Here is a 15,980-nt window from a genome sequence, read left to right as displayed (position 1 = left end):
CCATTTAGCTATTTATTCCATGGTCATCAGCACTAAGAAAGTAAATCTTTCCTATCAAATTCCTACAAGAGATTTAAAAATATTTTTACTGCTTCTTTTTAGGGTGTTGAATAGCAAAAGCATCTTGTTTAGGGCATCTTGTTTAGGTCTAATTAAGTAGAACTGCAGGGGTTATAAACAGTTGAGTCAATAAGAGGAGACAAAATCAGTGGTTTTAGAGCTTTTTCACCTGAAAGATCGTCAATTCGCAATTTGAATGGCAAAATGTTTTTCAAATGGAGAATAAGGCATTCCCAAACAGGAAGGAAACAAGATGCAAGGTTGCAGCAGGTTGCTTAAAGTTAGGCATCAGGGGCTGTGTAGAAAAACACCCTGAAACCTCACACTCAATGTACAGCTGAAACTAAATGAAATGATCACAATCAGTGAAAGCATTTCAGCAACTGAACCTGGACTGTTCGGCCATGACCCATTAGTTCCCATCACACTAAAAGCGCTGAACTGTATTTGAAAAATCTTTTCAGATAGGTTGAGCCTCTGCTTGAATCTGCCTGCGGTGTCAGATAGCATGTGGAAACTTGACTTTATTCTGTTGATTCTATTGGGCCTGACAAGTTCAATAAATCACAGAAAAAGAGCATTTGAATGGAGTTCAAATACATGATTTGTCCCAAATTGACAGTGGTTTTAATTACTCAAGTCGATCATGAGGTGCTCGTATATCTGAGTTTTCCCCTTGAAGCTGGAGGCGAGCAGGAACTCCCGGTCGTCAATGGATACCAGAGAGAACGCTCGGGGCGCCTGGATATTCAACTCCTGTGATGGGACAAACTGGCCCCTCTTGGTGTCCCATTGGTAGACCTGCGTCAGTGAATAATCGCTGCCCAAGATGGCATACTGCCAGTTGCCGATGGAGACTGGCTGAAACACCATGGAGCCGCGGGAAGGAAATGTCTGGGCCTCCTTGAACATGGCGCCATCCCAGCGCATCACCTTGGAGTCCCCGATGAACCTTGTCAGGCAGATGAACAGCTCACCTTGGAAAGGGAAAAAGATTTGTTCAGCTTTAGTGTCTTATAAGAGACTGAATCTGGGTCTGAAATAGAAAAGCTCAAGGAAACAGTTGACGTGATTCAAAAATTATTTATGGTTAATTGTTTACAGTTATTTAGCCTAGAGTTGCCAACAGACGTCAAACAGATGAACAGCTCATCTTGAAAGAAAGAACATTTCCAGAGAATAGAGTGATGATTCATGGGCAGGTTTTTGTGGCAGTGGAGATGGGCGTTGCCTCATATCGCCTTCAACAGGAATGAGGATTGGCAAATGTTACAAAATGAATGTGGATGACATACTGAGCAATAAGGAACTAAAGTATAATAAAAAGAAAACAACAAACGAGTGTAGGTCATAAATGTTGTTGAAATTGCCTATCTTCATCACCTAAAATGTTGACCATGTATCAAAGCCTCCAGTTTATATTAGTATTGTAATATACTATAGATATAAATTATATAATTAATAATAATAATAATAATAATCTTGACAGTAAAATGACAGTACACAGTATTTCTGAAGTACCACTGAGCATCGGCATCTAACTCCCATATGCATGTTTTATGGGTTTATTGGTTGTTTTATGGTTTTATGGTTAACATTATTTCCTCTTTTATTCAACATTTTGTTGCTTTTTTTTATCCCTTGTTTAGTTTTATTGTAACTGTTACTCTTCTTATCTTTTATTTTATGGAAAGCACTTTGTAACTTTGTTTAGGAAAGTGCTATATAAATAAAGTTTTTATCATCCAGCTCCAGTGATGGCTCCTGAAAACACACCTGCTAAATACTGTGATACAATATGATGGGCGATTGCTTGCAGTATGTCACTATGTCTTTTTCAGTCCTTGCAAAAATAAACCCTAGGTACACACACTGCCACTCCAGGTGCAGCTCTCACCTTTGACCTGGAAGTGTTTGACGGAGAAGACGTCCTCCATCTCCGGTATGTCAGTCCTGCGGTCAAACTGTTTCTGGCTCCTGTTCCACTGGTAGACCACGGGCCTCTGGGAGCTACTGGACAAGATCAGGTGGGGCTTGCTGGAGATCTCCAGATATTCCACATCCGTGTCCCGGTACCACGGGTGGAGCGACTGGTGGGAGTAGAACCCATTGCCGTTCCATTTGTACACTGTTGTGGAGCCGGCCTGCAAGAACAGCACATGTAAAATGTCAGGTTGAGTCAAATTTATTCAAACAGGTTCATCGTGAAGTGCTTTACAGAAAACAACAAACATACATACAGAAATCATGAGATGACGGCAAAAAAATAACAAGCACATTGCAAATTTTAAGAGATGGGGTCAAAGCGTGTGTCAATGTGTATGTGGTATGCGTGCCTGAGTGCAGCCACCATACAGTGTTATGCAACCCACTCGCTCTGAAGTTAAAACATTCCCCCTTTACTATTTCAATTGGACCCTTTTCAAATGGTGGATCAGATAAGACAGTGTGTATTCAACTTTGGCGGTCATGTGGTGCTGTTGAGTGGAGGGTTTGTGGTACCAGCCAGGCCGACAGCATGTGCTGAATGCAAAGTGCCTACCAGCAGTCAGTGAGCATCGGTTACGCTGCTTTTTTTCTCAACTATTCTCACCATGCAAGATAACCATGGCCTTCAAGTGAAATAGCCATCAAACTAGAATAGAGAGGGTCATAGTAGGGTCATTGTAATCTTTTGGTACATCTGAAATATAATTTGTTTTTGCTCTCATCAATGATTCAAGTGCTGTGGAATAATAACGGGAACATTGGAGTATAGTAGAAGTAACCAGCCTTGGAGCTGTCGGCGATGACAAAGAAAGACTCTCCGTCGATCACGAAGGTCTCGATGTCGTTGGGCTTGCGGATCTTCAGGATGTCGATGTCCTGGATCTTGATGAACTTGTTGGCGGAGGTGTCGCGTTTGTAAATGTGCGAGCCCCCGAACAACTGGGCCACGATGACAAAGAGGAGGCTGTCGATCACCATGGGCTTGCAGACCACAGTAGAGGTGCCTGAACGAGAGAAGAGAGGAGGAAGAGAGAAAGAGAATACGCAGGAAAAGTACAGTATTACAGAGCTGTTTATCAAACACCAAACACCACAGGCTTACACACTATAGTAGAGGAGGGAAGAGAAAAAGTTGAAGAGAAATAGTATGTAAGGCCAGATAGAAAAGGAGGAAAGCACATACATTATTCTATTCTTTTTTATGTATTCCATATAATATATTCTGCAAATAGCACACACAGTGAAATAACACAATGCTGATCATTGCAGTTTGTTGTGTTGCTGTAGGAAATTTTTGTTTTGTTTGTGCTGCTTTTGAACGCACTCTCAATGGTGTCGTAGGTTCTGAAGTTCATCTCAACGTGGTCCCATTCCAGGAAGCTGCAGGTCCCGGCAAACGGTTGGGCAAACACGACATACTGCTCTTTACCAAAGGTGAAGGACTCCACCGAGATCGACTCAAACTTCAGCGACTGATAGGAGGCAAACTCTGAAAAATATCACATAATAAGGACTTAGTCACTTGTTATCGTTTTGTCCATTTCTTTTTGTAATTTCCCCATTCGTGTGTACAATTTGTGTGCAAGTATGTGTTTGTGTGTGTGTGTACAGTATGCATGTATGTACTGTATACTTAAAGGATAAGGCTGGTGTTTTTTAATGCATTTCTTACTGTCAAATCCTATGAAAATAACAAAATCAGCAATGAATTTGTTTTGCCAACAAGTCTCGTCCATGTAGCCGGTGCCCAATGAAGCCATGTCCCAGCAGCCATAGAACTCCATTGTATTAAAAATACGATTAAAAACATGTCAAAGAGCCATGCCGTTGCTCTGGGCAGCATATTTCATCATCGCGATACACCGGGCCAGCCGACTTTTTCCTCAAACAACTTAATAAGCCGGCTGTAAACACTTTGCGATCTCAGGAAAGTAGTTCCGTAGCACCGAAAATAGTCCCCGGCGTAATGAAGAATTTGTTCCCATTTGATTTGGTAATAACTACAACAGCCTGACTTTTCGTGGTAACAGTTAGCGATTTTTAAAATTGAAACTATGTCTTTGTGAGCTGTATTTCAAGGTTTTTAGCTTACAATTGGGGCCAATGACTTCCGGGTTGACGGCTAAAAACGATACGTGGGATATCAGAAAGTGACGGGAGTAGAGCATTGTTGATTTTGTTATTTTCTTAGGATTTGTTGACGGTAAGCAATGCATTAAAAAACACCAGCCTTATCCTTTAAGTGTATGTGTATATGGTTTATGGAAGCTATCATAGTCTTTAAAACAAAATAATCAATCACAAAACATCTATGGAAACAACATTTATCACTGTGCGAGACAGAGCGTTAAGCCACTTGATTTTTATTAACCTAATGAACCTGTAGTAGTAACACTGCTATAATTCAAAGTGGGCTATGCTGCTGCTGTACATTCCATCACTATCATTACTAACAGCATTTTCCCATAAATCTTATTGAAATAGAAAAGGTGGGAAACCATCTAATGCACAAAACAGATTATTGTTTATTATTGTTTAGTTGCTACAAATAGTGCTGCAACACGCAACAACAGGCAGCATCCATGAGCTAAAAATCACCACTGAGTTGAAAAGCAGGTAGGCAGCAACATTTAAGGAGCTTAACATTCTGCAGGGTATTAAAACTGCTTGTAATTTACCACAGTCAGCCAATCAGTCAGCCAATGAGCCTGTCAACAAATCAGTCAGTCAGAAAATCAGTTGTGTAGTCTGTGTGAAAATCAATCATCCATACAATCACTATTGCTTGACTACCAAGCAATAGTCAAGAAGCAGTCAGTCAGCTGGCCAGCTAGTCAGGTCAGTAAATTGGTTAGGAGTCTGTCAGAGAGTTTTATTAGCAATTTGCACTAGTCATTACTGAAGTTCCTATATGAATGCAAGGGCTACAGGTCTAAATTAAACAAGATGCTCACGCACATTGAGAAACAGTGAATGATTACATGACATTTTAAAAGCAGGGGACAGAGAGACAGAGAGAATGACTCTCCACTGGCAGCCAGGCAGCCACGCAAGATAAACACAATGTGATTCATTTAATAACGTTGCTGATAAGGACAGGAAGGAGACAAGAGAGGAGAGAGAGACTGAGAGAGAGTTAGAGCTGGAGACAGACAGAGAGACAGACAGACAGACGCACACGGGAGGACGGTACCTGCTGTGATGCAGTCAAAAGAGTGTGGCAGCAGGTCGTTGATCTTCTTCCCCTGGTGGATGGGCGGGCCGCTGCAGTAGATCTGGTCCAGCGTGGCGTTGGTGTGGTGCATCCACTCCACCAACCACTTGAGCTTACAGTCACATATCAGGTTGTTGCCCCGCAGATCCCTACATGGATGAATGGATTAATCGTAATATCAATCATCAGATTAATTGTTTTGTTAGTAAATATTGTACAGGCACACACCTGGATCCCTAGATGGATGGATGGATTGACAGGAACATCAATTAACAAATTAGTTGTTTACTAATTACAGATTTGCATAAATATGCAATCCACCAACCATTTCAACACTTAAATGCATCAGGTGGTTTCCCTGCAGATCCCTAAAACAAATTCATTATGATTCTGAATAAATGCAATGGATAATTTGTGCGGGTGAGATTAAAAAACCTTGGGGGCTTGTAAAATATCTCACCTCAAGGCAAATAAACAGAACAATACAAAGACAAAACTGAATTTGATAACAGAATGTAATTGATGAAAGAAGCATTAGGTGTCACATGTTTAAAATGGTCAGTATGGCATTTTGGTATTAAACACGATTTGTGTAGATTTCTCAAGGAGGATGGTGGACAAATAAATTCTTATTTTCCTGACATTTTACATAAAAGCTATATTTAAAGAGACACCTTGACATTTTGAAATTTAGTTTGTGTAAATTGCCACATTGAAAAAGTTTCTACAATGGAATTTCAGTAAACAGAAAAACAGCATTTCTCATTAAAACCAAAGGGTACAGCTGACCATAGCTCATTAGTAATTAGATTGGTTTCAAAAAGAAATGCCAAAAATGCTAACTAGCCATTTTGTTTTTACAATTGCTTAAGGACAAATGTAGAATCCCCATCCCCATGTGGAATGGGGAATTTTTTTTCCCCCATATTGTGACAAGTACTGACAAAGTACTGTCAAAGATAACATTTTAATCATTTAGTTGACACTCCTATCAAGAGTGACTTTAAGGACTGAGCAGATAGGGATTCAGCGTCTTGCTCGAGATCATTTCAACAGGACGGACAAAACGTTGTTAGGGTCAAACCAACATGGAACAGTCCCTCTAACCACTGCCCCACCATGCCATCCCCCCAAAACAAATCTAAATGTTGAGGTATCTCTTTAACAAGGCAGACAAATTCAATAATAGGCTAACAAGAAGAATGCCAGCCATCATTCTGCATAAAAATGCCCCCGGAATGTATAAACAAATGGATGGAATTATTGTGGAGGAAATTACACTATTATACTATTCTTTGTCTTTAATATCTGTATTATGAGAGCTCATCTCTGTGTGGAAATGTACAAACTGCTGTTCAGCACTTCTCTCATGCCTTTGACCTGACCTGAGATAGATAAGACATTGGCTAGTTGAATTGGTCCTTGTTTGCACAGGAAATCTTTTATCTCCAGAACCTGGCCATTCTATTCATCATGTATCAAGCATGATACCATTTCTTAGTTGAATGGAGTCTCTTGTCTTCAATAATTGGGCCTAGAGGATCTTGCTGAACTGGTCTTTTGTGAGACACCAAAACTGTTATCTTAGCACTTCTGATGAATGTGGTCCAGCCCCCTTTGCAGACTGGATTTCACCTTTTAATACTGCAGGCAAACTACTGTTTTGCGCCTTTTTTTGTTCCACACACTTGATGAGTGAACATCCTGTGCCTTGTTTGCAAACAATTAAAACGGCAGAGGGACAACTCTTTTCTCAAGTCTCTTTTATTACAGAAAACCTCCACCACAATTATCCTTCAAATCAACAGTGAGTTAAGTGCAGAGACATCAATTGTTCTCGTTTGACTGATTCCATTTTACCCTGTCATGATGAATTAAAGAATAAATCAATCAATCACATCAAGGATGAATACTAATCTAATTATTTAATAAATACGTAATCAGAGTCCACAGGTGACAACAAGCTGCCTTGAGTGACAGACAGACTGTACTCACACTTTGGTCAAGGCGTCCATTCCCTTGAAAACATCTTTGGGAAGCGTCTCAAGGTTGTTGTAAGCCAGACTCCTGATCAAGAAAGAGTAAAAAACATAACACAGACAGTTACAGAATGGAAAGTAGATTGTCTCTTTACAGACCGAGGACATGAAGATCATTACACTGCATTAGGCTTTTCGCTGACGCTGTAATGCAGAGTGACTTACAAAAAGTGCAATGGTAGAATCCGCTTAAATTCTTGGATCATCACAATTACAGGCGTTCTTTTTGTAACGAGTGCACAGTTTGTGTGACCGCAGAGCCATCATGTAAGAGGTGTTAGAAAAAAGAAATAGAATAAGAGCTAAAGAGAGAGATAGAAGGGAATTAAGGGATTAGCAATTAATTAATTAAGGGTGAGCCATTAGAGTGAGTAGAGGGAGGGGATATCATTTATTGGAGGGTGACATGAAGTACTTCACACATTGATCTCATACATGAGGTAGAGATGTGGCGTTTTAGGGAATATTTTATTGCTTTAATATTAGTTGTGCTCTACATTGAAGGGCATTGATATTGTTTCATGTTTTAAACTTCTGAAGAAGAGCTCTCTCACTCCATGGCTATCATGAGGATTTGATGTCTTTGCCAGCTGGCTAAAACCAATCTATAACAGTCAAAAACCAGTCCTGTAGAGACACATCACTTGAGTCAGGATGAAAGCATGGTTGAATCCCAAAACAGAAAAAGACGTGAATGAAATGAAATGTCAGCGTAATTCATGAGTGCTGCATAATTCATCTAAGAGTCAGTTTTCCAGGGAGAAAGGCTAGCTCACTTCAAGTTTGTGCAAGGGAGCACAGTGCAAACAGATGACGAGTGGAGCAAAGCCGGACTCAAGCAGGACTCCTGCCTGTGCCCTTTAATAATGCATTTAATCTGATGTATTAGAGTGCCCTCTAATAATGTATTCATTCGTGCATTTTTTGTATAAAAATGTTGTTTACTTTCCCCTTAAACAAGGGAGGCTATCCACAGAAAAGGCATTTAGAAAAGGGCACCCATCATGTTGTTGGATATGATTTAGTACAAAATTTCATAACTGTGGAAATATGAAACCTGCCTCTCTGTCCCCTAGCTCTAAAATTAAACCTGTGATTAAAAAGTCATCCTTATACATTCCCTTCCAGTCAATATAATGATGCATGACTTTTTATGACCAAGGGTTTCCAAGTCACAATGAGGAACACAAGTATACATGCATTTTGCTACACTGCATTATGTAAACGACCACTTTGGAAACCATCACACGAGGCCACTAACCTACTTACACACTGACTCCAAGTGCTTTAGGTAACGCCTGTAAGAGAGTCTGGGACAGATTTGAGGTCAGAGCTGAGTTTAAGGTTACAGTACAGTTATTATATTTAGTCTTAACCTTCAGGTCACTCACGTTCTCAATTATTTTTAGTCTTAGCAAGCTTTGCAATTTGGAGAAGTGTCCTTGTGTTTACAAAGCACTGTTTGCAGTGGTTTGTAAGTGGAACATTGTGGTTTCCCCCCAAAGGAAATCAGAGAAGTTCTGCTGTGTGCTGGAGGACTATTTTGCTCAGCTCAAAAAGAACTCACAGCACTGTTGTCAGCAAATACAGTTTAACATTACTTATATGTTTTTCTCCCCTCATTCTTATGCAACCATACACTACCTTTTAATGCCAGAGTGTGCATGTAATCATGTAAACAAAGTGCATACACAGTAAGATTTAGGCAGGTTGTGTTACACCATTATGAACTAAGAGCTAATTTGCAGCATTGAGTCTAATATCAAACCTTAGTTGTAAAATCTAATCATTATCTCAGTCCCATTAGTCCATGAGCCTATAAGACACTAGCACCAATGCCATAGCCGGTGGGAAATTTGTTAAAATTTAACAACAAAATATTGTCTTGTTTTTTGTTTTTTTTTACAGTCAGTGACTTTCCCCTTGAAGTCTATCATTAGAAAAGGGGATTAGAAACATATTTTGTGTTAACAAGGCATCCTGAGACATCCTCCCTCAAATGCCCAAGACACACAGACATACACACACACACACACACACACACACACACACACACACACACACACACGTACGCACATGCGCGCAATGAGCTGTCCTTAGGCCAGCTTCCTTATCTGGCAGACCTGAGACACAGTAGGCTACAGGAGATAACCTTGCTGCCGATAACATTCCCGCCCACCTCCGCACATGAAACACATTGATTAATTTATGAATTGGTTGTTACCCTTTAACCTTTCTTTGAAACATCCATTATCAATATCAATGTCATTAACTCCATCTAGAGGGAAGAAAAGGGTGTGACAGTTGTATCACCTTTGAAGACACAGAATCATTCAGTATTTCTGCCAACAGTATGTGGAGGAAAGCTGTGGGTGTTTTGCCGGTCCAATAAGGCCATGTAACAACTAGAAGCTCCATGATCTGTCCTTTAGCAACCCGATCCAGCAGACCTGAGACCTGCTGCCATTAACCTTGGATGGGACCAGTGGCAATAGCGCTTCTGCATACCTCGGCATTTCTGACAGTGACAAAGTGGACAGTCAGAGGAAACTGGAAACTGATACACAGGTTATATACTCATGTGGCATTACCTTTTCCCCATGGTGCTTCTTTTTGAGAAAACACTTGTGAATGTGAAAGTGGCTGCGCAGAGTTATTTGTTTTGGGTTTATGAGAGTGCTAGAGATCATGGAGATTGTCTCAGGGATGGAAGGAAGCAGGAAGGAAGGAAAGTAAGAAACGAGGAAGAAAGGAGGAAGGAAGGGAGGGAGGAAAGAAGGACGGCAGCAAGGAAGGAAGGAAGACATGCAAGGAATGAATGCAAGGAAGGTAACTAGCAACTATAGGGACTGGGTAACTAGGGAAGGGAATAAAGAGGGAGGAAGAAAGGAAGGAAGGAAAGAAGGAAGGCATAGTAGGAATAGTGAGGCAATTACCATGGACAGGAATAAAGAGAAAGGAATGAAGGAATGAAGGAATAGTAGGAATAGTGAGGCAAGTAACTAGGAACAGCAGAGTGAAGAGTGAAGTAAAGAGTTAATTTAAATTGTCCAACATGGCCACAGCACAAACAAAAGTACTTACAGATGTATCAGTGCTTTGAGGCCCCGGAACGCATATGGGGATATTGATGCAATTTTGTTGTTTTCAATAAATCTGTGAATGAGAAGAATATCTCATTAGCTTTTTGAGAGAGTGACAGTGTGTCAGTAATTCCATTTGTGACACTTTCAGACAAATACTTACAGATATTCAAGATGCGGTAAACCTTGGAAAGCATCTTCGTCGATTAAGTCAAGTGAATTGGCCGTGAACAAGCTGTGGAGGAAAAGACGGAGAAGTAATTAAACATCTCTTTAATCATTTTGGGATTGATGTTGTTTTTGATGATGACTATTTATATCTGAAACATAACTGGATCGGTTCATTATCAATACCAGTGATAGTAACTCTGAGTCCAAATCAAAGAAAAAGATGGGAGTTATTTTACCATTGAAGACAACAGACTCATTCAGCATTTCAGCCTACAGTATACGGCAAAAGAATGAATGAAAGGAAATGAATGAAAGAGAGAAACGGTTGCTCCCTCCTACATGTTTTCTGAGTCACCCTTTAGCAGATTTCTCCGGACTGACGTTGGTACAGTAGCTTACTGAAGGAGAACAGGCAGCCTGCTCTCCATGTCCTCACTTCATCACAGACTACAAAGTTCATGTAACTCCAGGTTGCATTTGGGGGGAAATCTCTGCTTTTTTATCAACTGCATGCAACATTGAACTAGTGCTGCACTATGTATAATACAACAACCCCAAAAGGAATTGTTTGGAAAATTCTGTTTTTGTTCTTTCTTCCACAGTCAAAAGGTGCAAGGTAAGGTCTAGCAACCAGTCATTTGACCGGCACAAGTTTTGTGTTACAATATGCTTTTTTCAGTTCCATTTCCCAACATTTGAAGAAGATCAGGCTGCAGTGGCCACTATGGTACTAACACATGATGAATGGAGGATAGCTGCATGACAGGAGTACCCATGATGCCACCAGTGGGTCTCCCTAGATGAATGTGCCACCCAGTACCATGGCTGTTTCAGGTCTCTAGGCAATTCCAGCGGACCAAACACATGATCTACTCTCATCTCGTTAAAATCCTCCTGTACCAACATGCTATGTTTTCCTAATTACTATTTCCAGAATGGCTGTTTTCCAAAAACCGGTAGTGTGAGATTAGTCTCCAACAATAACATATTGTGTACCTCAATTTATCTTCTCATACAATCTGATTATGAGAATATGAAGGGTTTCATTCCAAAACACTATAAATCCAATGGAAGGCTTTGGCCATCTGAAATGCATCAGTCAGTATTTCAAAAACACAGGTAAATCTATCCTAAAAAAATAACTATTTTGTAAGAAAAAAAGCTGAAAATGACCCATAACTATAATAATTACACCCAATATATTCAGGCCAGCAGTCATTTTATGAGTGTCAATGTTTTAAGATCTTGAGCTTGGAATTATAAGGACTGCAGCTCTAAGATATTGAGCATCAAAGATGCTCTCTCTGCTTTCTATCTTTTTATATCTAACCCCATAAGGTTATTTTAAAAAATAAATTACACTACAAGCATAAAGTAACATTCAAAGATCGTGAATATATTGGATTGAACTCAATTTTGATACAAAAAAACATCAGATATAACCTTGTAATTCCAAGCTCACAAAATGCCAGATATCTAATTTTGGAATGAAGCGCTTCACATGCATTTTTTATCTTTATCCAGGGAAGGTTTTGCTGAGCATGTATGCTGTTTTTCAGCAAGGTCCAGCTTCACTTTCATACAGCTTCACACATTCACACACACACACACAGTCTTCTGCTGTCGGTCACTGAGCAGCCAGTGGGGCAGATGGAGGTGGAGCTACTCCAGGGCACCTTGGCAGTAAATGCTGATGTCACTGATTCACTTAAATCCCCAGTTAAATTCACCCTCCTTCCGGTCACAAGCCTGCTTCTCTAATTTTTAGGCTACTGGTGCCCACTTTTGACATTTCATGCATGTTCGAACGAATTTGGCATGTAGAGTAACGTGGAGAAACTGATGCCAGCATAAATGTTTTGCTGACATGAACTGATGTTTGGTGACAGTGTGCTATTATACGCAGTAAACTGAAATAACTGTGAGAGACTACAGTTAATGGGCAGGCCTAACCTTGCTGTTAGTTTGTGGTTGTACAATAACAAATTGCTCAATAGAGTCTAGTCCTAACAAGATATACAACAATGGATGTAATCAAGTAAAAGAATTATCCTGGCATTGGTAAGCTAATTTCCCAGGTTGTGGATGTGATTATAATTACACTGTGTTATACTGTGGCTTATTATTGTGACAGCAGTGTTATTGACTTTCTTTTATGTTTGACAGTCTCTCTCTCTCTCTCTCTCTCTCTCTCTCTCTCTCTCTCTCTCTCTCTCTCTCTCTCTCTCTCACACACACACACACACACACACACACACACACACACACACACACACACACACACACACACACACACACAGCCCCTCTTCCCCTCAACCCCTGCTGTTGGTCTATGTAGCCATGTGGTGTATTGCATAATCCTGACACCATTACAGAGAATCCCCCTTTAAATCTGCATATCAGGCTCGAACCAAGTCCTCTGGGGTCCCTGCCTCATTGTTTGCTACTGTGAAGCACTGGGACTATATTTCTAGGCTATTATTTTCAGCATTTCCAATGAGTTTAATTGGACAAACCTGTCCAATAGAAAAAGAATATTTGAGTTTAGCTGCCCTGGTGTAATTTTGACCCTTTTCAATTAGAGTTGATAGATAGATAGATAGATAGATAGATAGATAGATAGATAGATAGATAGATAGATAGATAGATAGATCTTTACTCACAGAAGCTGCAGGGCAGGCGTGTGAACGAAGCTCCCTCCAGTGATTTCATTGAACCCAGACTTGACAAAAGATCTGAATGGAAGGAAAACATTGAAGGGGGATGAGTCAGAATAACATAACATAACATAACATAACATAACATAACATAACATAACATAACATAGTCTAGTCTAGTCTAGTCTAGTCTAGTCGAACCTAGTCTAGTCTAGTCTAGTCGAACCTAGTCTAGTCTAGTCTAGTCTAATCTAATCTAACCTAGTCTAATCTAATCTAATCTAATCTGATCTAATCTAATCTAGTCTAGTCTAATCTAATCTAATATAATCTAGTCTGGTCTACTCTACTCTACTCTACTCTACTCTACTCTACTCTACTCTACTCTACTCTAATCTAATACAGTCTAATCTACTCTAGTCTAGTCTAGTCTAATCTAATCTAATATAGTCTAGTCTAGTCTAATCTAATCTAATATAATCTAGTCTGGTCTACTCTACTCTACTCTACTCTACTCTACTCTACTCTAATCTAATACAGTCTAATCTACTCTAGTCTAGTCTAGTCTAATCTAATCTAATATAGTCTAGTCTAGTCTAGTCTAATCTAATCTAACCTAGTCTAGTCTAATCTAATCTAATCTAGTATAGTCTAATCTAATACAGTCTAATCTACTCTAGTCTAGTCTAATCTAATCTAATCTAATCTAATCTAACCTAGTCTAGTCTAATCTAACCTATTCTAGTCTAATCTAATCTAATCTACTCTAGTCTAGTCTAATATAATACAGTCTAATCTACTCTAGTCTAGTCTAGTCTAATATAATCTAACCTAGTCTAGTCCAGTCTAGTCTAGTCTATAGTCTAGTCTAGTCTAGTCTAGTCTAGTCTAGTCTAGTCTAATCTAATCAAATAGAATCTAATAGAATCTAGTCTAATCTAGTCTAGTCCAATCGAATATATTAGGAGACATTTACAGCTGTGTCTGACTGAAACACTGAAACTGATAAATCAATTGCCATAACAGCCACAGTATATAACATTATTAAACGAGATGTAGCCTAGCCGTATGGTAATTCACGTTGAACAATGAAATTCAGAGTCTGTGTGGGTCCGGGCCACTTACAGTGAAACGACGTCGGAGGGGAAAGCGTGAGGGACGGATCTGACATTCTCACACAGGGCATTATCTTTGGTACAGGTGCATCCAGCCGGGCATCTGGGCTGCCTCACTCTCCTGCCCTCCGCCAGCACCAGGCTGACAGCGGCGAGCCAAACCAGCGCCGTCCATCCTTTCCATCCTCTCCATCCCCTCACTGCTCTGTCCGGGTGTCCCATTCCGTCTGTCCCGTTCCAGTGGCACTCCTACACATGAACTTCTCGGCAAAATCCTATACGTGGACCCAGGTTTCAGGGGGATATCTTCTTGTTTTTTTGGGGGGGATTTTTTTATTACAGCAGCCTGGGGTTTTTGTTGCGCTCCGATGCAGGCTTGTGTCTATGCTTCTTGCGTCTCAATAGGAAGGCACCAGTCCAGCCGATTCGTTCTGCAAGGCGCAGGATTACAAATGCAGGACAGACAGAATATGGTAAAGAAAGCAATCACGGGTCTTTCATGAAAAGAAAATATCTCATTCTCTTGTGTCAAAAGTGGAAAACTCAAAGAAAAGTCTGTTAAAAAAGCGGGTCTTTTTCTTATTAATTCCGTTGTCTATTGCTTACAAAGAAGTTGTCTTGTGAATGCTGCAGCCAAGAGAGAAAAAAATAAAAGCGTGAAGTCCCTTGAGAGAGAGGGACAGAGACGGAGACAGAGAGAGATGGAAGGAGAGAAAGAGAGGGGGGAGGCCCTTAGGTGCGCTTTTTTATCAGCAGTGCCAGCTATTATTTATGCGCGCTCCGGAGCCGTGCATGGCTAATGCGAAGCAGCTATTCATGAGGGTCTGTGCAAATGCACCTGCCTCTCTCATTCAAATGCTGCCTCTTTACTTCCCTGGCTATGGCATAATAATGACCTTGATTGTGTAAAAAAAAAAAGGTTAAATATATATGAGATAAAATAGCCTATAGGCTATATAAATATATGGCTAATCCAGTGACGGATAAAAAGGTTGTTAAACTATGAACTCCATGCCTCCAAAAATATTCAGCTTTCCTCATATAACTTACTTACTATGATAATTACACACTACTATGAATTTACATAATAAAGATTTATGTCAGGCTAAAAAGGTGTGGTAAATAGAGTTTAAATGGGGTTAATCCTCCATAATAGCCCTGCTTATCATATAGCTATACAACTACATTTATTTTTTTCAGACAACAGCTGCTGAGAATGGTTTACTCTTCAGTATTTCCTCAGACACTTTCTCTTCCTCTCTTCCCAGTCCCACACTGACTCCAGTGCAGGGTCTTTGTTGAGTTCAGTGGGGTGTCAAAATATCATGAAACACTGGACTTCTGTTCCAAGACTTTCACCCCTGCCACCCCGCATATTCTAAGGACTTCAATTACAGTAGCATTCAAAACGGATAATAGAAGCATTATTCCACATTTACAGTTCAAACGCCTACACGCATTCTCTCAGTAAAGGCTCACAGCGGATGTGGAAGATATGATCTCTGAGTTGCCGAATCAGTCACTGTAATTAGGTCATTTGTACAAAGTGAAAATCAATGTCTGATGTCTGATCTTCAATAGTGTTATTCATTAGGATAATTTGTGGAGCAGTTCTTGTGGCCCTGGCTAATCGCTTAAAAAATAGATTTATA

The 15,980-nt window shown here is 40.1% G+C and overlaps 1 protein-coding gene across 3 annotated transcripts; it reads right to left on the bottom strand.

The window, feature by feature from the left end:
- Positions 1 to 687: 687 nt before the first annotated feature.
- On the bottom strand, positions 688 to 14,550 carry lgi1b (leucine-rich, glioma inactivated 1b). 3 transcript variants are annotated; one of them, XM_071916460.2, is made up of 10 exons: positions 14,339 to 14,550; positions 13,220 to 13,291; positions 10,549 to 10,620; positions 10,387 to 10,458; positions 7,259 to 7,330; positions 5,243 to 5,412; positions 3,374 to 3,538; positions 2,833 to 3,053; positions 1,958 to 2,204; positions 688 to 1,037 (listed from the first exon to the last, which is right to left on the bottom strand). In XM_071916460.2, the coding sequence occupies exons 1-10, from the start codon at positions 14,548 to 14,550 to the stop codon at positions 688 to 690; spliced, it is 1,653 nt and encodes a 550-aa protein (XP_071772561.2). The 3 variants fall into 3 exon arrangements, with proteins under 3 accessions (XP_071772561.2, XP_071772570.2, XP_071772579.2); XM_071916469.2 differs by having other exon boundaries at positions 13,226 to 13,291; XM_071916478.2 differs by lacking the exon at positions 13,220 to 13,291.
- Between the last annotated feature and the right edge of the window lie 1,430 nt (positions 14,551 to 15,980).

This window comes from Centroberyx gerrardi, chromosome 20 (assembly GCF_048128805.1).
Source record: "Centroberyx gerrardi isolate f3 chromosome 20, fCenGer3.hap1.cur.20231027, whole genome shotgun sequence".
NCBI lineage: Eukaryota > Metazoa > Chordata > Actinopteri > Beryciformes > Berycidae > Centroberyx > Centroberyx gerrardi.
This window is presented reverse-complemented; position numbering and strand designations above follow the sequence as displayed.

Coding starts and splice junctions, on each gene's coding strand:
- lgi1b (XM_071916460.2), bottom strand. CDS start 14,550: ATGGGACACCCGGACAGAGCAGTGAGGGGATGGAGAGGATGGAAAGGA. Junction 13,292..14,338: donor CCCTCCGACGTCGTTTCACT/GTAAGTGGCCCG, acceptor CCTTCCATTCAG/ATCTTTTGTCAAGTCTGGGT. Junction 7,331..10,386: donor CTCAAAGCACTGATACATCT/GTAAGTACTTTT, acceptor TTTCTTGATCAG/GAGTCTGGCTTACAACAACC.